Source organism: Bos taurus, chromosome 10, assembly GCF_002263795.3.
Source record: "Bos taurus isolate L1 Dominette 01449 registration number 42190680 breed Hereford chromosome 10, ARS-UCD2.0, whole genome shotgun sequence".
Classification (NCBI taxonomy): Eukaryota; Metazoa; Chordata; class Mammalia; order Artiodactyla; family Bovidae; genus Bos; species Bos taurus.
This window is the reverse complement of record NC_037337.1, coordinates 27,458,208-27,482,574: the sequence shown is the minus strand read 5'-3', so window position 1 is coordinate 27,482,574 and position 24,367 is coordinate 27,458,208. Positions and strand designations below refer to the sequence as shown.

At 37.2% G+C, this 24,367-nt stretch overlaps 2 protein-coding genes across 2 annotated transcripts; both read right to left on the bottom strand.

Annotated features, from left to right (window-relative positions):
• Window positions 1-3,908: 3,908 nt before the first annotated feature.
• On the bottom strand, window positions 3,909-4,838 carry OR4L18 (olfactory receptor family 4 subfamily L member 18). Its single transcript, NM_001389897.1, has one exon. It carries the CDS (start codon window positions 4,836-4,838, stop codon window positions 3,909-3,911), a length of 930 nt encoding a protein of 309 aa, NP_001376826.1.
• A 17,834-nt stretch (window positions 4,839-22,672) lies between these two features.
• OR4L1 (olfactory receptor family 4 subfamily L member 1) lies at window positions 22,673-23,602 on the bottom strand. The gene has a single exon (NM_001390476.1). It carries the CDS (start codon window positions 23,600-23,602, stop codon window positions 22,673-22,675), a length of 930 nt encoding a protein of 309 aa, NP_001377405.1.
• Window positions 23,603-24,367: the final 765 nt, after the last annotated feature.

The following is a 24,367-nucleotide window of genomic DNA, read 5'->3' as shown; positions in this document are numbered from 1 at the left end:
AGTGAAGTAAATCTATGGCATTAAAATTAAAATAACAAACATCTTTTGCAAAAGGAATACAATATATGATCAAGTGTACTTTCATTCAAATTTATATCCAATTCAGCCAGAGATGCAGTAGGAGATAAAAAGTTGGAGAAAGAGGTAAAGAGATGAAAATAATGTTATTTATTTTTTCTATTATAATCTGTGCTGCAAATAAATAACTTTGAATATATGTCATTTTGCTTGCGTAAAATTAATATAACAATATAAATTTCCAGAAAGACAGATTGAAATGTAGTTGGAAAAGACAGGAGAAAAGAGGGAAAAAATGGAAAGACATAATGGAAAAAATAGAAGAAAAGATGTAGAGACAAAGAAACCATGCCCACAGAGATGCCCGTGCTACAAAGGTATGTAAGCAGATACAAAAAAAGGAGGAGAGAGAGGCAGAGAGGAGAGAGTGTCAAGAGAGAGGAAATCTCTCTGGAAATGCAGTGTCTTTTGTTGTGGTTTTGGGGTTTTGTTCTTATTGTTTTTTTGTATAATTACAGATTTCTCAGTGATCTCAGTTTTCAGTAGTGATTGATAAGATAGATTCTAGTTCTTTGAGAAGCCTCTGAAAAGTTGGGGTGTTAGGTGCACGGATCGATTCTTTCCTTCCCCAGGGAGAAATTGAGAGCTGAGGTTTTTAATCACCAAGTAATATTCTATAATGTGGATACAGCACATTTTGTTCTATCCATTCATCAGTTGATGAACACTTGCCGATGTTTTAACTTTTTTTTAAATTTTATTTTATTTTTAAACTTTACAATATTGTATTAGTTTTGCCAAATATCAAAATGAATCCGCCACAGGTATACCTGTGTTCCCCATCCTGAACCCTCCTCCCTCCTCCCTCCCCACACCCTCCCTCTGGGTCGTCCCAGTGCACCAGCCCCAGGCATCCAGTATCGTGCATCGAACCTGGACTGGCTACTCATTTCATACATGATATTATACATGTTTCAATGCTATTCTCCCAAATCTCCCCACCCTCTCCCTCTCCCACAGAGTCCATATGACTCATCTATACATCAGTGTCTCTTTTGCTGTCTCGTACACAGGGTTATTGTTACCATCTTCTTTATTATAATGATTAAGGTTGTTGTAATCATTCATCTACAGTTTGTTGTGTGCAAATGTGTTTTCATTTATGTTGCATTGATATTTGAAGTAAAATTGCTAGGTCATATATTAATCCTATGCTTAACATTTTGAAAAACTGCCAGAATTTTCTTTAAAAGTGTTGCACCATTTTATGTTTCACCAGCTATGTATTTGGGTTCCAATTGTTCTACATCCTTGTTGACCCTTGGAATTGTCTGTCTATTGGATTATAGCCATCCCAGTGGGTGTGATGTGGTTTCTTATTGTGAATTTGATTTGGGTTTCCTCTTGATACTAGTAATGTTCAGCATCTTTTTACATACTTATTGGCCATTTGTATATCTTTTATGGAAACATTTATTTAGATTATTTGCCCATTTTTAATTGAGTTGTCTTTTGATTCTAGAATTTTCTAAATTCTTTTATTCTGGATACATATCCCTAATCAGATATATGATTTATAATCAACTTCTACCATTCTGTGTATTGTCTTTTCCTTTTCTCTAGATTCTCAATTAAGCTGAACTTTTTGTTTGCTTGTCTTGGGTTTTTTATTGTGAAAGTGTGAAAGTCTCTCAGTCATGTCCAGCTCTTTTGTGATCCCATGGACTGTCATCTGGTCATGCTCTTCTGTCCATGGCATTCTTCAGGCAAGAATACTGTAGCCTGGCAGGCTCCTCTGTCCAGGTAAGAATACTGGAACTGGTAGCCATTCCTTTCTCCAGGGGATCTTCCCAACCTCAGGATTGAACCTCGGTCTCCTGCATTGCAGGCAGATTCTTTAATGTCTGAGCCACCACAGAAGCATCTTTTATTGTGAGTTCTCTTTTAAAATCTTTATACAAGAGTAAGTATAGCCTGTCTGAAAATTAAAAGGAAACCTTAACTAAAATTGGATTTGGGAAGGCCTGTAAAGGGAGCTCTCATGCCCTGCCATTTATCCTCAATTACCCCAAACAAGAAGTAATCAGGCACTAGCCTCAGGGAATAGATGTATGTAGTTCTCCCAATAAGGAAGGGCAATCACTCTACTTTCCCAGGAGGAAGAAAGAATACTTTCTTCTTGTCCAGCAACAAGTTCAAGACAAAGGAAAATGCCTAAGCTCAGACTTCACCTGAACTTTTACTTTTTTTCAATGAACTTTCTTCTTTTTACTTACATATGACTTCCTTTCCTTATCCCACTCTCCTTACTATCAAAGCTTCATGTGTATCTCACTCATAGTATCTTTCTGGCAGATGAGCTTTTCTACCTGACAAGAATTGTTTAATAAGCCAATTAGATCTGCAAATTTACTCAGTTGAATTTTGTATTTTAACAGGTGTTTCAAATCACTGTTTTTTCAGTGAACTTGTGTTTTTTCTACCAAATACCCAAGCCTATCACTTTGAAGTTGCAAGTTGAAAGAAAGTCTCACCTTGATGTTTCAGGACATACAAAGAATTTGATGACAAGCCAAACCCTTGTTAGGGAAGCACTTATTTTCATCTCCACTAAAAATCAAGTTTGAGAGACTTTTTTTTTTTTTCTTGCTGTCTGCTTCTGCTGGGCAAGCTTTCCTCTGATTTTCTCTTTTTTCCCCTAGACTCTGAGCTCTCATTCAAGTGAAGTCTGAGCCATCCCTGTTCAGGCTCAAAGTCTAGTCCACAGTGCTCTCCCAAATTTAGTGTTACTAGCAGGCTCTAGGCAGTGGTATTCTATAGATGTTCTCAAAGTAGGTGATGGTTCTATGGTGGTGTATTTTCCTGGAATGCCACTCAAAGTTCAAACTAGAGTTCAGGTGTAATTTTTTTTAAATTTCTTTTCTATTTATTTTTTAAATTCAAATTTATTTTAAATCATTAACTTAAAAAATATTTTAAATGATTTTGACAATTCTATGTTTTGTCAACCAAGGGACTGAAGAGCTTGAGCAAGTTATACTGATAGACACAAAAATGTTGCATAATACTTTATCAAATGACATATAATTCCATCTACCACTGAATGTATACTTTACCTTTCAATTAGTTAGAATTCCTTTAATATCAGATGTGCTATATTGTAGGTATTTAGAAATTAAAAATATTGAGATATTTTTGTTTACTATGTAGAAATAGAATTGAATATAATTCTTATGGCAACTATTCTTAAATTACGATATATAACATAAAATCAAACAGTGTACTTCTTTTTTTTTAATTGACATTTGAAAGTCAACTCTTCACACTTATGAGCATGTGGTTTCAAGGCTGCTCTTTGTAGTTCTATTGAAATTGTCCTTCCATTATTTCTGTTTCCTTTCTGGTATCTTATATTCACTCTGTCATCTGATATTAACTATACTATAAAATTTATTTATTTTTATTCTTTATCTCATTGGTTCAAGAGGTTGTAATTAAATTTTTGCCTTTGCTGTTAACATTCTTTAAATCATGATTTAATCAGGGTGCCACATTTATAGTAGTATAAGTTAGTGACAATCATTAGCAATCTGTGTTAAAACAATCTCTAATACTACCACTACATATTTCTGTATTTATCTCTTCACTAATAAACAAACATTGACTATATCATAAAGTATTTAATGACATTATATGTCTGTTTTGCTGCAGATAATTAATTATCATTATGTGTTATAACAGCATTAACTGTGAATTTAAAGCATTTTATCATTAATTTTTTCTGCACCAGTTAAGAAAGTAAAACCATGTATTACATATAATATATTCAAATTGTGTTAGCCTTATATTTGAAAGCTGGATTAATTACACAGTTCTAAAATCTAAAAGTTCTATGTGGAGCTAACATTTTGGAACTGTAACTTTCTCATGGCCACTTGCATTTTCTGATTTCTCAAGGTGTAAATAATAGGATTCAATAAGGGTGTGATAACAGTGTAAAATACAGCAAGGACTTTATTGCTGGCAAAACTCTTGAAAGGCCAGGCATAGATGAAGATACACGGCCCAAAGAACAGACTGACCACAGTGATGTGGGCACACAGTGTGGACAGGGCTTTGGAGAGGCCTCCAGATGATCTTCGTTGCACAGTGGCCAGGATGACCGTGTAGGAGACAAGCAGGAGGAGGAAACAGATGAGTGACAGCAGCCCACTGTCAGCAATGACAAACAGTTCCAGGGTGTATGTTTCCACACATGCAAGCTTAATCACAAGGGGAAGGTCACAGAATATATTGTTTATGATGTGGGGGCCACAGAAAGGCAAGTTTACTGTTAATACCATCTGACTCATGGTGTGTGTAAAACCAATTGTCCATGAAAGTATAACAGACCAGTTGAGCAACCTGTGGTTCATGATTTTCCTGTAGTGCAGGGGTTTACATACGGCCACATATCTGTCAAAAGCCATGGCTACCAGAAGAGTTGCCTCAGCACCTCCAAACAAGTGCATAAAGAACATCTGAGCCATGCATCCCCATATAGAGATGGTCTTGTGTTCAGTGAGCAAGTCTCTGATCATCTTGGGTGTGGTGACTGTGGAGAGACACATATCCAAAAAGGAGAGGTTTCCAAGGAGGAAGTACATGGGAGAATGAAGGGTGGAACTGCATGTCACCGTGACCATAATGAGCACGTTTCCCAGCACAGTAGCCCCATAGATCAAGGAGAATGTCACGAAGAAGACAATCTGAAGTTTCCATGCCACAGAAAATCCTTGTAAAATAAACTCCGTCACTACAGATCCATTTTTCAGATCCATTTACTCAACTCAAAAAAAGTTCCAGAAGTTCTTTCTTATCTCAGATATTTTCAAGAAATGATTAGTGCCTACAAATTAGAGAAAATACAATGAAAATAATGTTGTTCCTGTAGGTTAGCCTCCAGAAGTATACAGATTGGATACTAAAATGTTGACTGTGGACCTGGGGAATACACAGAGGACAGAAACACACAGCCTTCTATGAAGAGTTGTGCTATACGAATAACATGTAAATGAGCAGAAATATTACTATTGACAATTTTGTGACAGTAAAAGCAATAATTACATGCACTGTGGAGAAATGACAAGGCTTGATAACTATTAAAATGAAAACCAACTATAATTTGGGAACCATTGATTTGCCACATGGATTTATTTTTTTTACTTCCAGAATTATATTTTCTTATTTTTTAAAACTAAAGACCCTTACTCCTTGGAAGAAAAGTTACGACCAATCTAGACAGCATATTGAAAAGCAGAGACATTACTTTGCCAACAAAGGTCCATCTAGTCAAGGCTATGGTTTTTCCAGTGGTCATGTATGGATGTGAGAGTTGGACTGTGAAGAAAGCTGAGTGCTGAAGAATTGATGCTTTTGAACTGTGGTGTTGGAGAAGACTTTTGAGAGTCCCTTGGACTGCAAGGAGATCCAACCAGTCCATTCTAAAGGAGATCAGCCCTGAGATTTCTTTGGAAGGAATGATGCTAAAGCTGAAACTCCAGGACTTTGGCCACCTCATGCGAAGAGTTGACTCATTGGAAAAGACTCTGATGCTGGGAGGGATTGGGGGCAGGAGGAGAAGGGGACTACAGAGGATGAGATGGCTTGATGGCATCACTGACTCAATGGACGTGAGTCTGAGTGAACACCAGGAGATGGTGATGGACAGGGAGGCCTGGTGTGCTATGATTCATGGGCTCGCAAAGAGTCAGACACAACTGAGCGACTGAACTGAACTGAACTGAAACGAAACATAAAGATGTTTCTATTGTAAATGCTCCTGTTAATGAGAAAGGGACTATATTTTTCACATAGTTCCTTTGGTACATGGAATTTTACAACCCATGATACAATTAACAAAAGAAAAACCTGAATATGAAATTAATTCAATCAAGCAGAAATTGATTAAAAAGACTTATTTTGGCCTTTTACTGTATTTCAGAGGGAAAGATGGCATTCATTTAAGTTGATGACTTTCCCAGCGCTTGTGTCTCTTATTCTTCTTCCTGAGCAAGGCTTCTCAAAATATTTATTTCTGCACTTAATAGACCTGTTCTTATATTATGAATACAAAAGGAATATAAGTGAAAGGAAAGAAATTATTACATAGCTTAGACAACAAAATGTATTGGTAAAGAAACTTTTATTCCTCTTAAATGATTAATTGCCAATTAGATTTTATTGTGTTCACTCGATTTATTATCCACTTTGGAGAAAATTGAAGGTAGAAAAATAATACATTAGCACCAGGATAGAACTTTCTAATCATTTTTTCTCCACATCTTATTTAGTAAATGAAAAATCAAGATCTATGTAAGTAAGTAAATCTCCCCAAGTCCTAACGGCAAGACCACTCCCAAGAATGTGTAGTGGGTATTAGATGAGATAGTATATGTATAAGCTCCTGGCTTGGCAGAGAATGAGCACTGAGAAGGCATATATTCAGTCAGTTATTCATGTAAATCCAAGATTAAAGCCTGAGGATAATTTATATAAATCCCTGTTAGAAAAGTAATAAGCCAAGGCTTATTTTATTGTTATCAGATATGAACATTTCCACTCTTGCTCATGTGTATACAATACACAGTACTTAATGTAACAAGTAAATCTTTTCTTTCCCTTTTATTATAGACATATTAAGAAAACAAACATAATTTCAGTATTGATGGATTTTACATTTTTTAAAACCTATGCACACTTATCCTAGACAAACCTCAAAAACTAAGTAAAAGAGACCTAACACAAAAGACCACATGTTATATAATTTCGTTTATATGAAATATTTAAAAACAAAAATCCATAAAGACAGAAATTATATCAGTAGTCCCCTTGAGATGGGATGTGAGTGCCAATGGGCACTGATGATGATAATGACTTAAAATCAGATTGTGGTGATAGGTACACAAATATATGAGTATAATAATAATCATTGAAATGTGTACTTAAAAGGGGTAAATGTATATACTATGTGAATTATATTCAATAAAATGTAAACCATTATACATTTTTAACTTTTATTCGTGTTAAAATTTAGTGTTTGTACATTATAGTTTTCTAGTACTGTATAGCTGCTTATGCTGAAATATATTTTATCGTGAGATAATTAATGATGTACTGCAGTCCAATCGAATCTACTTATAAATGTATTAATATTCCATATTTGAATTTATATTTTTGACTAAGTTTAGTATTTGGAAACTTGTTCTTCTCTGTTCTTGTTAAATAGTTATCTTCTCCAAAGAAGACATACAGATGGCTAACAAACACATGAAAAGATGCTCAACATCACTCATTATCAGAGAAATGCAAATCAAAACCACTATGAGATACCATTTCACACCAGTCAGAATGGCTGCGATCCAAAAGTCTACAAATAATAAATGCTGGAGAGGGTGTGGAGAAAAGGGAACCCTCTTACACTGTTGGTGGGAATGCAAACTAGTACAGCCACTATGGAGAACAGTGTGGAGATTCCTTAAAAAACTGGAGATAGAACTGCCTTATGATCCAGCAATCCCACTGCTGGGCATACACACTGAGGAAACCAGAAGGGAAAGAGACACATGTACCCCAATGTTCATCGCAGCACTGTTTATAATAGCCAGGACATGGAAACAACCTAGATGTCCATCAGCAGATGAATGGATAAGAAAGCAGTGGTACATATACACAATGGAGTATTACTCAACCATTAAAAAGAATACATTTGAATCAGTTCTAATGAGGTGGATGAAACTGGAGCCTATTATACAGAGTGAAGTAAGCCAGAAGGACAAACACCAATACAGTATACTAACACATATATATGGAATTTAGAAAGATGGTAATGATAACCCTGTATACGAGACAGCAAAAGAGACACTGATGTATAGAACAGGCTTATGGACTCTGTGGGAGAGGGAGAGGGTGGGAAGATTTGGGAGAATGGCATTGAAACATGTGAAATGTCATGTATGAAACGAGATGCCAGTCCAGGTTCAATGCACGATGCTGGATGCTTGGGGCTGGTGCACTGGGACGACCCAGAGGGATGGTATGGGGAGGGAGGAGGGAGGAGGGTTCAGGATGGGGAACACATGTATAATTTTTTTTAAATTAAAATTGAATAAAAAAATAAATAAATATAAAAAAATAGTTATCTTCATACTTTTCATACTGTTTTGAATACTCATAATTATTTTCCTGGAATATTCAAATTTTCCTTCAATCCAGAGTTCCAAAGAATAGCAAGGAGAGACAAGAAAGCCTTCCTCAGCGATCAATGCAAAGAAATAGAGAAAAACGATAGAATGGGAAAGACTAGAGATCTCTTCAAGAAAATTAGAGACACCAAGGGAACACCTATTCAAAGATGGGCTCAATAAAGGATAGAAATAGTAGGGACCTAATGGAAGCAGAAGATCTTAAGAAGAGGTGGCAAGAATACACAGAAGAACTGTACAAAAAAAGATCTTCATGACCCAGATAATCACAATGGTGTGATCACTGACCTAGAGCCAGACATCCTGGAATGTGAAGTCAAGTGGGCCTTAGAAAGCATCACTGCAAACAATGCTAGTGGAGGTGATGGAAATCCAGTGGAGCTATTTCAAATCCTGAAAGATGATACTGTGAAAGTGCTGCACTCAATATGCCAGCAAATCTGGAAAACTCAGCAGTGGCCACAGGACTGGAAAAGGTCAGTTTTCATTCCAATCCCAAAGAAAGGCAATGCCAAAGAATACTCAAACTACCGCACAATTGCACTCATCTCACACGCTAGTAAAGTGATGCTCAAAATTCTCCAAGCCAGGCTTCAGCAATACGTGAACCATGAACTACCAGATGTTCAAGATGCTTTAGAAAAGGCAGAGGAACCAGAGATCAAATTGCCAACATCTGCTGGATCATTGAAAAACCAAGAGAGTTCCAGAAAAACATCTATTTCTGCTTTATTGACTATGCCAAAGCCTTTGACTGTGTGGATCACAGTAAACTGTGGAAAATTCTGAAAGAGATGGGAATGCCAGACCACCTGACCTGCCTCTTGAGAAACCTGTATGCAGGTCAGGAAGCAACAGTTAGAACTGGACGTGGAAGAGCAGACTGGTTCCAAATAGGAAAAGTAGCAAGTCAAGGCTATATATTGTCACCCTGCTTATTTAACTTACATGAAGAGTACATCATGAGAAACGCTGGGCTGGAGAAGCACTAGCTGGAATCAAGATTGCCAGGAGAAATATCAATAACCTCATATATGCAGATGACACCACCCTTATGGCAGAAAGTGAAGAACTAAAGAGCCTCTTGATGAAAGTGAAAGAGGAGAGTGAAACAGTTGGCTTAAAGCTCAACATTCAGAAAACTAAGATCATGGTATCTGGTCCCATCACTTCATGGCAAGTAGATGGGGAAACAGTGGCTGACTTTAGTTTTCTGGGCTCCAAAATCACTGCAGATGGTGATTGCAGCCATGAAATTAAAAGACAGTTACTCCTTGGAAGGAAAGTTATGACCAACCTAGACAGCATATTAAAAAGTAGAGACATTACTTTGCCAACAAAGGTCCATCTAGTTAAGGCTATGGTTTTTCCAGTGGTCATGTATGGATGTAAGAGTTGGACTATAAAGACAACTGAGCACAGAAGAATTGATGCTTTTGAACTGTGATATTACAGAAGACTCTTGAGAGTCCCTTGGACTACAAGAAGATCCAACCAGTCCATCCTAAAGGATATCAGTCCTGGGTGTTCATTGTAAGGACTGATGTTGAAGCTGAAACTCCAATACTTTGGCCACCTGATGTGAAAAGCTGACTCATTGGAAAAGACCCTGATGCTGGGAAATATTGAGGGCAGGAGAAGGGGATGATAGAGGATGAGATGGTTGGATGGCATCACTTACTTAATGGACATGGGTTTGGGTTGACTCTGGGAGTTGGTGATGGACAGGGAGGCATGGCGTGCTGCAGTTCATGGGGTCGCAAAGAGTCAAACACGACTGAGTGACTGAACTGAGCTGAACTACACTCTTGAATATGAAGAGTTTCCCTGTGGCTCAGACAGTAAAAAATCTTCCTGCAATGCAGGAGACCCTGGTTCAATCCCTCAGTCAAGATGAGCCCCTGGAGAAGGAAATGGCAACCCACTCCAGTATTCTTGCCTGGAGAATCCCATAGACAGAGGAGCCTGGCCGGCTGCAGTACATAGGGTTGCAGAGAGCTGGACACTACTGAAGCGACTTTTCACTTTAATATGAACATCCTGTAGGGACTTCTCATTCTTTCAGATTTATTTAAAATCTCATTGTATTAAAATGGTATGTTTTATACTGAGATTTTCTAAATATCTAGTTTGTGTCTACCTAATTCTACCTTTCCTACTCCTGCTTCAACTGTCATTATATATGCATATTTACATTTTCTGCCAACACTTGAACCTTGATCCCTATTCTGCAGTCAATGTCATGAGTTTCTAGGTTTTCCATTATTTTCAATGATAGTATGAATTATCTGGATACTCAGGATTTACTTTTCTTAATTTTAGTCATGATTCCTAATCACATAATCTATTGCCATATTTTACTTTGCAATATCATTTTCAGAATATATACCTTTTAAATTTTCATGAAAATTGTTGGTTATAGTTCATTGTGAAATAAGTATGTGATTTCATATCTTAAAATCCATAGCCTTTTCCTTTCAGCCAACACAGAATTAATTAAAATACCATTTTCAGTGTATGAACCTTGTAATGCATTAGCTCTCTGTAAAGTTTTCTCTTACCTGCTCTAAAGGCACAGTATTAGGAGCAGCATTTTCAGGAGTTTATTCCTAATGACAAATCTACTTTTCACTCTCTGTGAGTCCCTTCATATGATTCTGTGTACTATTTTAGGCCTGTTTTATAAAGATGTGAACCACCTTGGAGGCAGATTTATTGGATCTCTGGGAATCCAAATTTCAGTGGGAGTAGTTAAGACACTGAGGCTTCTGCCATAGTGTGACCAGGAAAATGTTCACGCTTAATTTCTGATCCTGGAATATGCTGTCACTCTCCTGTCATTTCCTGGAGTATTCAAATTTTCCTTTATTCTCTTGAATATGAGGGGCTTCCCTGGTGGGAAGTTGGAATGATTAAAATAGGCATGAGCGTGTTGGTGGATTCTGATATAGTAAGTGTAGATAGCTTTGATTTAACACAGACTTCATTTTCCTCACTTTACTCCCAAGAACTTTTCTTACATTCCTTCTAAGAACTCTGCAGTAATTTTTGAGATGAATAATCAAAAAACCTTTCTGTCCATCAAAACCTTAATGTAAAAATGGATCTACACATATTGTATAAAAGCACATCTTATGTATACGTTTATATATTCCAGAAGTAGAAATTTTAAAAGATAGAAGTGAAATAAATTATGTTAAATTATTTAAAATTATATTCATTAATGATATTTCTGCTTTAAGCTAACTAAAATAAAGCTATTTTCATTATTCAGATATCTTTCTATGAGATTTTGAGAGAATATTTGTACTTGGCACAAAATAGTGTCATAATCATTTCTGTGTGCTGCTGTGCTGTGTGCTCAGTTGTGTCTGACTCTGTGACCCCATGGACTGTACCCTGCCAAGCTTCTCTGTCCATAGAATCTTCCAGGCAAGAATACTGGAGTGGGTGCAATTTCCTACTCAGGGATCTCCCGGACCCAGGGATCAAACCTGCATCTCTTGCATTGGCAGGGGGATTCTTACCACTGTGCCACCTAGGAAACCCTTTCATAATCATTATCCTTTTTAAAATAAAATATAATAAATTCTTGTTTTATAAGGTGTTGCTTTTACTAAAGTAATCATATTGATATTTCTGGTCTACTCTGCAACACAGGCTTCAAAGTCTGTTTCGATAAGTAGGGATGCCCTGAATAACTTTTGAATTGGTTGACATCTCTGTTCCTTATCTCCAAATCTTTATTTAATTCTAGTCAAATTCATCATTTAACCCATGGTTTAATATAGAGTTTTTGCACAGATATTGCTTTTTTGCAAGAATCATTGTAATTGATGGGAATTTCTCATATACAAATGCTAAAATCTCCCATAGTCGTACAATGAGCAAAATTCCCTTCCACAAGACTTAATTTATTCTATCACTGCATTTGCAAGCATTAGAAAAGGTTTGTGTGTACCTTTCCATGGTATTTGCTGATAAGGAATGCATTTTATTTATTGTCATATTGCTCATTTTACCCATTTTTACAGAATAGCAGAAAAACAAGTATTTTCTCAGTGAAATGTGGCTTTGTTCATTTGCTATTAATAAGAAACATTTTAAAACACTTTTTAATATATAATGTGAAAAATTTAAAGCCTTCCATTGATTATTATATGACTATTAATATTTCAAAGAAAATTATCAGTAATTTCATTATGGCATTATTGGAAAAGGTGTTTGATATATTTTCATTCTTATGTTTATTGAGACTTATTTTATTGCCTAACTTGATATCTACCCTAGAGAGTGTTCTATGTGCAATTGAAAAAATATATATTCTGTTGATTTTGGATGGAATGTTCAATAAATGTCTCTTAAGTTCTTCTGTTTTAATCTGTCATTAAAGACCAATATTTCTTTACGATTTTCTGTCTAGAATAATATCCATTGATATAAGTTGTGTGTTAAAGGCCCCCTACCATTCTAAAGATCAGTCCTGGGTGTTCTTTGGAGGGAATAATGCTAAAGCTGAAACTCCAGTACTTTGGCCACCTCATGAGAGGGGTTGACTCATTGGAAAAGACTCTGATGTTAGGAGGGATTGGGGGGCAGGAGGTGAAGGGGACGACAGAGGATAAGATGGCTGGATGGCATCACTGACTCGATGAACATGAGTTTGAGTGAATTCCAGGAGCTGGTGATGGACAGGGAGGCCTGGTGTGCTGCAATTCATGGAGTCGCAAAGAGTCGGACATGACTGAGCAACTGAACTGACTGACTGACCATTATTGTAGTGTTCTTTTATGTCTGTTAGTATTTGCTTTATGTATTTAGGAGTTCCTATGCTGAGTGCATAAGTACTTACAAGTGCTATTTATATTTTGAAAAATAAATGATTTTCATTCTTACAAGCTGTAATACAGTCAATCTTGTTTATATCCAGGTTAGCAAATAAGGCATGAATAGCTGCAAAGAGCTTTTAATATTTTAGTAAATTCACAGAGTACTTGACACTGTAACACAACTTGTAACTTAAAACTGTATTTCATTTAAGCATAAATTTCTGATATTAAAAGCAGAAGATAATAAGCAGCTTAGAAAATAACAGAGAAGAAACCAAAAAAAGGAAAATTTAAATGAGAGACAGGGGACATAGGAGAGCTACTTGGTAAGTTTGGTGTCTCAGTGGCATATTTACTAGATGACTTGAAGGCAGAAATACAAAATAAAAAGCAGCCATCAGGTTGTTCTCTGATGCCTGTTTCTGCTGCACTACCCTGCCTTTTCAAAGCTTCTGCTCCAGCCATGTCTTCCATGATTCAGGCTTGCTCGTTGTTTCCTAGCATTCCAGAAACTTATTTCTCTTTCTTCTATTTTAGTTCCTAAATTTATGTTATTTTAAACTTAGAAATATTTCATTACTCTGCAATTATTTGCTTGTTCTTGTTTATTCCTAGCTGAAATTTTTGAAGAAAATATTCCTCTGTAGTAGCATTACACTGGTTCAATTTAGTTCCATTGCTCAGTCATGTCTGACTCTCTGCAACCCCATGGACTGCTGCACTCCAGGCTTCTCTGTCCATCACCAACTCCTGAAGCCTGTTTATGTCCATCAAGTTGGTTATGCCATCCAATCATCTCATTCTCGGTCATCTTCTTCTCCTCCTGCCTTCAATCTTTCCCAGCATCAGGGTCTTTTCCAATGAGTCAGCTCTTCACCTCAGGTGGCCAAAGTATTGGAGTTTCAGCTTCAGCATCAGTCCTTCCAGTGAATATTCAAGACTGATTTCCTTTCGGATTGACGGGTTGGATCTCCTTGCTGTCCAAAGGACTCTCAAGAGTTTTCTCCAACACCACAGTTCAAAAGCATCAATTCTTTGGCACTCAGCCTTCTTTATGGTCCACCTCTCACATCTGTACATGACTACTGGAAAAACCACAGCTTTGACCACACGGACCTTTGTCAGCAAAATGATGTCTCTGCTTTATAACACACTGTCGGGGTTTGTCATAGCTTTTCTTTCAATGAGCAAGCGCCTTTTTATTTTGTGGCTGCAGTCACCATCCACAGTGATATTGGAGCCCAATAAAATAAAGTCTCTCACTGTTTCCATTGTTTCCCCATCTATTTGCCATGAAGTGATGGGACTGGTTGCCATGATCTTAGTTTTTTGAAAGTTGAATTTTAGGCCAGCTTTATCACTCTTCTCTTTCATCCTCATCAAGAAGTTTAGTTCCTCTTTGCTTCCTGATATTAGAGTGACTATCATCTGCATATCTGAGGTTGTTCTTTTTCCCAGCAATCTTGATTCCAGCCTGTGAGTCAACCAGCCTGGCATTTCACATTATGTGTTCTGCATAGAAGTTAAATAAGCAGGATGACAGTATACAGCCTTCACATATTCTCTTCCAAGTTTTGAACCAATCGGTTGTTCCATGTAAGGTTAGAAATACTGCTTCTTGTCCTGCATACAAGTTTCTCAGGAGACAGGTAAGGTGATCTGGTATTCTCATCTCTTTAAGAATTTTCCACAGTTTTGTTGTGATCCAGATGGTCAAAGGCTTGTATTGAAGAAATAAGCAGATCATCAAAGGAGATAATTCACTATAAAAAAAGAACCCTATATACCACCATTCATCATTGGATCTTGATTGCCAACTAAGTTCTCAATTAATAACTTGATACTTTAAAATAAATGGAACCCCTGGGATACTTCTTATTAAACACTTACATATATTTATAATAAAATTGTGACCCAAGATTTGATTTTCCCCCAAAATTTGACAAATTACCTTGTCAAAGAAAAAGACTGAAGCTCTCTCTCATCATATAAAATAACCCATGTCTTTGATGACTAATTTTCTTCAGTTTGAACTGAGAAGTTCATATATACATACTCAGATCAGATCAGATCAGATCAGTCACTCAGTCATGTCCGACTCTTTGAGACCCCATAAATCGCAGCACGCCAGGCCTCCCTGTCCATCACCAACTCCTGGAGTTCACTCAGACTCCCGTCCATCAAGTCCATGATGCCATCCACCCATCTCATCCTCTGTTGTCCCCTTCTCCTCTGCCCTCAATCCCTCCCAGCATCAGAGTCTTTTCCAATAAGTCATCTCTTCGCATGAGGTGGCCAAAGTACTGGAGTTTCAGCTTTAGCATCATTCCTTCCAAAGGAATCCCAGGGCTGATCTCCTTCAGAATGGACTGGTTGGATCTCCTTGCAGTCCAAGGGACTCTCAAGAGTCTTCTCCAACACCACAGTTCAAAAGCATCAATTCTTTGGTGCTCAGCCTTCTTCACAGTCCAACTCTCACATCCATACATGACCACAGGAAAAACCATAGCCTTGACTAGATGAACCTTTGTGGGCAAAGTAATGTCTCTGCTTTTGAATATGCTATCTAGGTTGGTCATAACTTTCCTTCCAAGGAGTAAGCGTCTTTTAATTTCATGGCTGCAGTCACCATCTGTAGTGATTTTGGAGCCCAGAAAAATAAAGTCTGACACTGTTTCCACTGTTTCCCCATCTATTTCCCATGATGTGGTGGGACCAGATGCCATGATCTTCATTTTCTGAATGTTGAGCTTTAAGCCAACTTTTTCACTCTCCACTTTCACTTTTATCAAGAGGCTTTTGAGTTCCTTTTCACTTTCTGCCATAAGGGTGGTGTCATCTGCATATCTGAGGTTATTGATATTTCTCCTGGCAATCTTGATTCCAGCTTGTGTTTCTTCCAGTCCAGCGTTTCTCATGATGTACTCTGCATATAAGTTAAATAAACAGGGTGACAATATACAGCCTTGACGTACTTCCTTTTCCTATTTGGAACTAGTCTGTTGTTCCATGTCCAGTTCTAACTGTTGCTTCCTGACCTGCATACAAATTTCTCAAGAGGCAGATCAGGTGGTCTGGTATTCCCATCTCTTGAAGAATTTTCCACAGTTTATTGTGATCCACACAGTCAAAGGCTTTGGCATAGTCAATAAAGCAGAAATAGATGTTTTTCTGGAACTCTCTTGCTTTTTCTATGATCCAGCGGATGTTGGCAATTTGATCTCCGGTTCCTCTGCCTTTTCTAAAACCAGCTTGAACATCAGGAAGTTCACGGTTCACATATTGCTGAAGCATGGCTTGGAGAATTTTAAGCATTACTTTACTAGCGTGTGAGATGAGTGCAATTGTGCCGTAGTTTGAGCATTCTTTGGCATTGCCTTTGTTTGGGATTGGAATGAAAACTGACCTTTTCCAGTCCTGTGGCCACTGCTGAGTTTTCCAAATTTGCTGGCATATTGAGTGCAGCACTTTCACAGCATCATCTTTCAGGATTTGGAATAGCTCAACTGGAATTCCATCACCTCCACTAGCTTTGTGCATAGTGATGCTTTCTAAGGCCCACTTGACTTCACATTCCAGGATGTCTGGCTCTAGGTCAGTGATCACACCATCGTGATTATCTGGGTCGTGAAGATCTTTTTTGTACAGTTCTTCTGTGTATTCTTGCCATCTCTTCTTAATAATATCTTCTGCTTCTGTTAGGTCCATACCATTTCTGTGCTTTATCAAGCTCATCTTTGCATGAAATGTTCCTTTGGTATATCTGATTTTCTTGAAGAGATCTCTAGTCTTTCCCATTCTGTTGTTTTCCTCTATTTCCTTGCATTGATCACTGAAGAAGGCTTTCTTATCTCTCCTTGCTATTCTTTGGAACTCTGCATTCAGATGTTTATATCTTTCCTTTTCTCCTTTGCTTTTCGCTTTTCTTCTTTTCACAGCTATTTGTAAAAATAGATGTAATTCACTAGTAAATTACTTATTGCCTTATTCTTTCCTTTTCCCAAGCACTAAGAGCACCATAAATGACCATCTTTTATAAGTTAAAACATAGTTTAGAACATTTGACTTTTATATTAAATTTTTATATTAAATTTTTTTAATATAAAAGTCAAATGTTCTAAACTATGTTTTAATTTATAAAAGATGGTCATTTATGGTGCTCTTAGTGCTTGGGAAAATGAAAGAATAAGAAAATAAGTAATTTACTAGTGAATTACATCTATTTTTCTGAAAAAAAAAATAGAAAACTTGAAAAGCTATTAATTTTAGTGCACTGCTAGTTTAATTTTAACATATAAGGCAAAATTAGAGATAAATATAGCACACAAAAATGCCAAAAAGTAGAGAATATTAAAAAAAAACAATAAAATATCTATTAGGACCAGTAAAACTAGAGCTCCTCTCTGCCATGCCTACTTTTACCTTGGAAAATGAATTAGACATCGGCTTTAAGAGCTTATAGCTGCATCCTAGGAGAAGGAGAAAAAGGGTTTTGGTAAGAAAACAAATCAAGATATTGCTCTATTATAATTAATATTATTTCCATAAAGCACCCTCAAATTTTCTCTTATTAACTACTGAAAGAATACCATACCCAATAACTTTCTTTGATATTTTTGCTATTTTTTAAAATCCAATCTTTAAATTCTATTATCTCCATGATAAATAATTTGTAGATGTTAAAATGAACGAATCTTAAATGTATGGTTTGGAAATTTTGTTTTCCTTGTGCAGGCATCTGTGAAACTACCACACTTGTCAAATTTCTAAATATTGTTTTCATACCAAAAATTTCCCTTTGACCGCTTTGCAATAGACATTCACCAGCAGAGATAAGGACTATTATCATTTATCTCGTGTAATATCAGTCTTGTCTAATGTTGAATTTCTTTTAAATAAAATCTTACAATGTGTATGCTTTTGAGTATCTTCTCCCTAAAATAACAGTCTTAGAGATGTATCCAGACTGTTTAATGTACAAGTTTAAAAATTTTAAATTTATTACCGAGTTTTATTCCACTGTGTCAATGTACTATGAATGTAACCTCATCTTGGTATCTATTTCTCAGAAGACCTAAATTAACATAGTTGGTACTGGGAGTGGTCTGAGAAACAGATGAAAATGGGGATTTGTAGCTGGCTCATCACCTGGTGGCCAATAAGATTCCACTGCAAATAGTAGGGTTCCCAGGTGGCTCAGTGATGAAGAATCCACCTGCCAATGCAGGAGACACGTGTTCAATTCCTGGCTCAGGATGATCCCCTGGAGGAGGAAATGGCAACCCACTCCAGTATTCTTGCCTGAAAATTTACATGGACAGAAGAGCCTGGCAGGCTACAGTCCATGGGGTCATAAAGAATTGGCTAAGACTTAGTGAGTGATCATGCATTCACACAAGTGGTAGATGGGACACAGGTCCTGGCTTAGTGTAGTTGGCTGATGGCTAAATATTTCATGTGTGGTGATCTAGGAATACAATCTGTTGGAAAGGAATGCTATTGCAGGTGAATGATTCTTTTATTTGAAAGGAAGAGAAGAGAAATTCCTACAAAGAGAGCAGTTGTTTGATTATTGTACGTTGTATTGATGCCTTGAAATAAAAAGAAATTGAAAGCCATTAACTAACAGAAGTTAAAGGTTAGGTGTAAGGATTTAAAAACTCTTTGGTAGTTTTCAAAGAGTTCCTTGTCTCCTGAGTAAGTAGACACAGACAAGCAAGATACTGAAGATCTAACAGAGTTACACAAGTATACCTATAGAATATCTTTCACCTCTGAAACTGTTAGTTACTCAGTAGTGTCTGACTCTTTGAAACCCCATGGACTGTTGCCCGCCAGGCTCCTCCGTCCATGGAATTCTCTAGGCAAGAATACTGAAGTGTGTTGCCATTCCCTTCTCTAGGGGATCTTCTACAGTTACACAGATCCAAAAAAGTACAAACACTCTAGGCATGTGTGTCATGATAAGGTCAGAGCACTGGTAGGGAAAAATTTAAAACCCTGAAATATGGAGTGAGTACATCTGGATAAATGCCCTGGCAGACTTTGATTCTACAGACTCGTGAACATCAGTAAGAGCTTGAACTTTCTCCTGCTCAAGGAGCTTCAGAGGCCTCGCTTCTGCAAGGAAATAGGTCATCTTTTTAGTTCAGTTCAGTTCAGTTCAGTTGCTCAGTCATGTCTGACTCTTTGCGACCCCATGAATCGTAGCACGCTAGGCCTCCCTGTCTATCACCATCTCCTGGAGCTCATTCAGACTCATATCCATCGAGTCGGTGATGCCATCCAGCCATCTCATCCTCTGTCGTCTGCTTCTCCTCCTGCCCCCAATCCCTCCCAGCATCAGAGTCTTTTCCAATGAGTCAACTCTTTGCATGAGGTGGCCAAAGTATTGGAATTTCAGCTTTAGCATCATTCCTTCCAAAGAAATCCCAGGGCTGATCTCCTTCAGAATAGGCCTGGACTAACTTTCTCTTGCGCATAATAACTAGAGTAGAAGCCCAGCATAATGCCTGGGATACGCTGGGCCTGATAAAAATGAAAGAGACTGTATACTAAAGTAATTGTGAGATTTTACTGTCATGTTCTGGCAGGAGCCATGAGACTATTATTGAAGGGAGTGTTCGTGCATTGTTCTCTTCATTCCAAAGGGAATCTTAATGACAGTTATTTTTAATTCTCAGTCAGTTAAATCATGAACTCTGTTTCATTAGTGTCAGTTTCTGGAGATTCACCTTGCTTCTTTATTTAGAACATCTTTGCCTGGTTCTCTGTTGATGCTCTGTGTTGGTCTGTAAACATTATGCCATGCAGGCACCTCTGCCAGTCTTCACAGATTGGCCTTACACAGGAGGGGTCCCTCACCAATAAACCTGAACAGAGGTTCTGGAGACCTCTGCCAATGGTTTCCCTCCTCGGAGGAAGCATGCCTCTTGGCAGTGATTTTTGTTTTCTCACTCTGTGGACAGACCATGGTAGGGTATGTGGTGAAGCTTTGGCATCTAGAAGCCCAAACTGCCATCTCAATTGTCCCCCAGCATCTGGACTCTATCAGAACCATCACATCTCCTGCCTGGTGAGATAAGGACTAGTTCTTTGGGAATCCTCTGTGAAGTTGGGATGCTAGATTCATAAATTGACTCTTTTCCTTTACAGGTGGAAGCTGAGAGCTGGAATTTTTTATCCACTCATTCTGTGCTGAGTTATGGAGAATCAATTATATAACTGGCCCAGCTAACGTCCTCTGTCTTCCCCCAGACAGCCAGACTGTGACAGACCTGTCAGAGCTTCAAGACTAGCAAGACCTGAATCTCCTTGCCTGATTTGGTGAGTCTGGTTTTTCATCCTCCAGGGGTAAAAGAGATTTTCAATTGGTTTCAGAGTTCTCACAAAGAAAATCTGTCCACAAATTGCTGTTAAATTGGTGTGTTTGTTGGAGAGCAATGGTCCAGGGATTCCTCCTCTCATGTTACTCAGTCACTTTTAGCATCAAGTAGTGAGGTAAGCTGTGACGTGAATGAGTCTTGAAAACATCGAAGAGAAACTAGTCTAAAAAGACCACATCCTTGCTTCCCTCTCACTCCCGGCTCTAGGCAACCATTAGTCTACTCTACTTCTAAGGGTTTGCCTATAAAGGACATTTCATACAAGTGGACTCATGTAAGGTGTAGTTTTTAGTGACTCATTTCTTTAACTTAGCCAAATGTTTTCAAGATTCATACATAGTGTAGCATATGCCAGTACCTGATTCATTTTTACTGCCAAATAATACTCCATTGTATGGATATAGCATGTTTTATTTATCCATTCACTAGTTGATGAACATTTGGGTTGTTTTAACATTTTTAGTAGTATGATGAAAGCTGCTACAATCATTTTAGTATAACTTTGGGAGTGTACACGTGCCTTAATTTCTTTTGAGGATGTATTTGGAATGAAGTAACTAGTGCACATGGTAATTCTATATTTAACATTTTTAACGAACTGCCAAAATTTTCTCCAAAATGTTTACACCATTTTGTATTCCATCAGCAGTATATGAGGGTTCCAATTATTCTACATCCTTGTCAATCCTTGTTATTTGTCACCTTTTTGATTATAGCCATCTTAGAGAAATAATCATAATTTTTATGGGACAATTTTAGGTATAGTATAAAACTGTTTCACTGGTAATTTTTTATGAGCATTCTGGTCAATAATATGTTATAGGTTATTTTGACATTTGTGAACTACTAAGCATGAATGGGGCTTCCCTGGTGGCTCAGACGTTAAAGCGTCTGACTGCAATGTGGGAGACATGGATTCTATCCCTGGGTCAGGAAGATTCCCCTGGAGAAGGAAATGGCAACCCACTCCAGTATTCTTGCTTGGAGAATCCCATGGACGGAGGAGCCTGGTGGGCTGCAGCCCATGGGGTCGCAAAGAGTCGGACACGACTGAGCGACTTCACTTTCGCTTTTCACTTTCATGCATTGGAGAAGGAAATGCCAACCACTTCAGACACGACTGAAGTGACTTAGCAGCAGCACAGTTTAAAGAAACAGGCTACCAACATGCTGTAAAGAATCCGAGCATTGAGTTTTAACAGCATCACTCTGGATGAACTTGAGGATGCACTGAATGCAGAAAAAAATCTATATGCTCTTTAGGAGTAATTTCAAAACTATTGCCTAGAATAAGAAGAAATATTTAGTCTCTTGAATTGGGGAAGAATACTTAAGATTAGCCATCAATAAGTTTGGGATTCTGAATTCAGCAAGAAATGCCCCCTTCCCCTTAACAGTAACAAGCAAATGTTAATTTGCTTACAATTGCAGTAAAAATTGCAAGCTTAAAAGACAATTGAACCATAGTTTAAGCACTTGGAAAAAACAAGTTACATGGTATATTACATAAAATTTTAAAAATGTGCTAATACTTTTATTTCCTTGGGTTTGAAAGTCAACTGTGCATACAAATGGAATTTCTTAGAGCATTTGAATTCAAGGCTGCTCTATGTAGTTCTATTGAAATTGCCCTTCTATTGTTTTTTCCCTTTGGTATCTTATGTTCAATCTAGCATTTTATATTTATGATCCTGTCAAATATAATTTTTTATTCTTACATTTTCTCTCATTGGTTCAAATTCTTTCAATCATTATTTGTTCAGGGTGTCTCATTTAACAATAGTATAAATGACTGTCATTTATACAAATTGATACAAATGATACAAATCATTATATAAATGACAGTCATTTATAAATGAGTATAAATGATAGTATTATGACTGTCATTAACAACCCATTTCAATTAAAGTAATATCTTAACAGTAATCACCATGTTTTTATATTTATTTCTTCACTAACAAATATATATTGCCTGTATCATAAAGTATTTAATGATTTTTATGTCTATTTTGCTGAGATCGCTAATTATCATATGTTATAACAGCATTGTATAAATTTAAAATATATTATCATTAATTTTTATGCATCAGTTATGATTTTAAAATAAAGTAACCCCATGTATTGCATATGTATTCAAATTATATTTGCATTATATTTGAAAGCTGGATTACTTATACAATTCTAAAATCTAAAAGTTCTATGTGGAGCTAACATTTTGGAACCTTAATTTTTTCATGGCCTCTTGCATTTTCTGATTTCTCAAGGTGTATATAATAGGATTCAATAAGGGTGTGATAACAGTGTAAAATACAGCAAGGACTTTATTGCTGGCAAAACTCTTGAAAGGCCAGGCATAGATGAAGATACACGGCCCAAAGAACAGACTGACCACAGTGATGTGGGCAGACAGTGTGGACAGGGCTTTGGAGAGGCCTCCAGATGATCTTCGTTGCACAGTGGCCAGGATGACCGTGTAGGAGACAAGCAGGAGGAGGAAACAGATGAGTGACAGCAGCCCACTGTCAGCAATGACAAACAGTTCCAGGGTGTATGTTTCCACACATGCAAGCTTAATCACAAGGGGAAGGTCACAGAATATATTGTCTATGATGTGGGGGCCACAGAAAGGCAGGTTTACTGTTAATACCATCTGACTCATGGTGTGTGTAAAACCAATTGTCCATGAAAGTATAACAAACCTGTTCAGCAACCTGTGGTTCATGATTTTCCTGTAGTGCAGGGGTTTACATACGGCCACATATCTGTCAAAAGCCATGGCTATCAGAAGAGTCATCTCAACACCTCCAAACAAGTGCATAAAGAACATCTGAGCCATGCATCCCCATATAGAGATGGTCTTGTGTTCAGTGAGCAAGTCTCTGATCATCTTGGGTGTGGTGACCGTGGAGAGACACATATCCAAAAAGGAGAGGTTTCCAAGGAGGAAGTACATGGGAGAATGAAGGGTGGAACTGCATGTCACTGTGACCATAATGAGCGCATTTCCCAGCACAGTAGCCCCATAGATCAAGGAGAATGTCACAAAGAAGACAATCTGAAGTTCCCATGCTGCAGAAAATCCTTGTAAAATAAACTCAGTCACTACAGATCCATTTTTCAGATCCATTTATTCAACACGGGAAGATTCCAGATGTTCTTTATATACAAAGAGAATTTTTTTAAAAAGCCACAGTTAGCACTGTCATGGGGTCGCAGAGTCAGACACGACTTATCAAATGAACTTCAACAAAAACACCAATATTTTTTGATTTCTATTTGATGAGTAACTATTGGTGATATGAGAATAGTCTTAAATCTCAGATCTTAATTGGAGCTGTTTTCTCAAATCCTTTTATCATCATTATTCAGTGAAGAGTTTGTGTGTTGTGTGCAAATGGCATGTTGTGGTTTAGAAGTAAATAGTGAAATGATTCAATCCTAATGTATAGATATTGCTTTGGTTGCAATATATCACACTAAATTTTCTTTGCTGAGCTTTTTAGATGTCATTCTTAGGATGTATGGTGATCAAAATTAATTATAATTATATGATCACTACGTGATAAGCTGTGTTGTATTTCACATATGTTAACAAGCTTTACTGTTATGAGCATAACAATCCCATTATTATAATTATCCTAATTTTATATTAAAGGAAACTTGGCATAGATATTTTAAATGACTTACTCACACCAGAATCTGGGCTTGTAGCAAAACACCATATTCCCTCCAAACATAAAGGAATGTATGTTTATGGTCAAATTATTAAATATTGATTGAATTAATATGCTTCATTTATATGAACATAACAGATATGATTCAACAAGTATTTGTAATCCTTCTATGTAATTAAATGCATTTTTTTTTCTTATACAAAAGGAATCAGAACCTG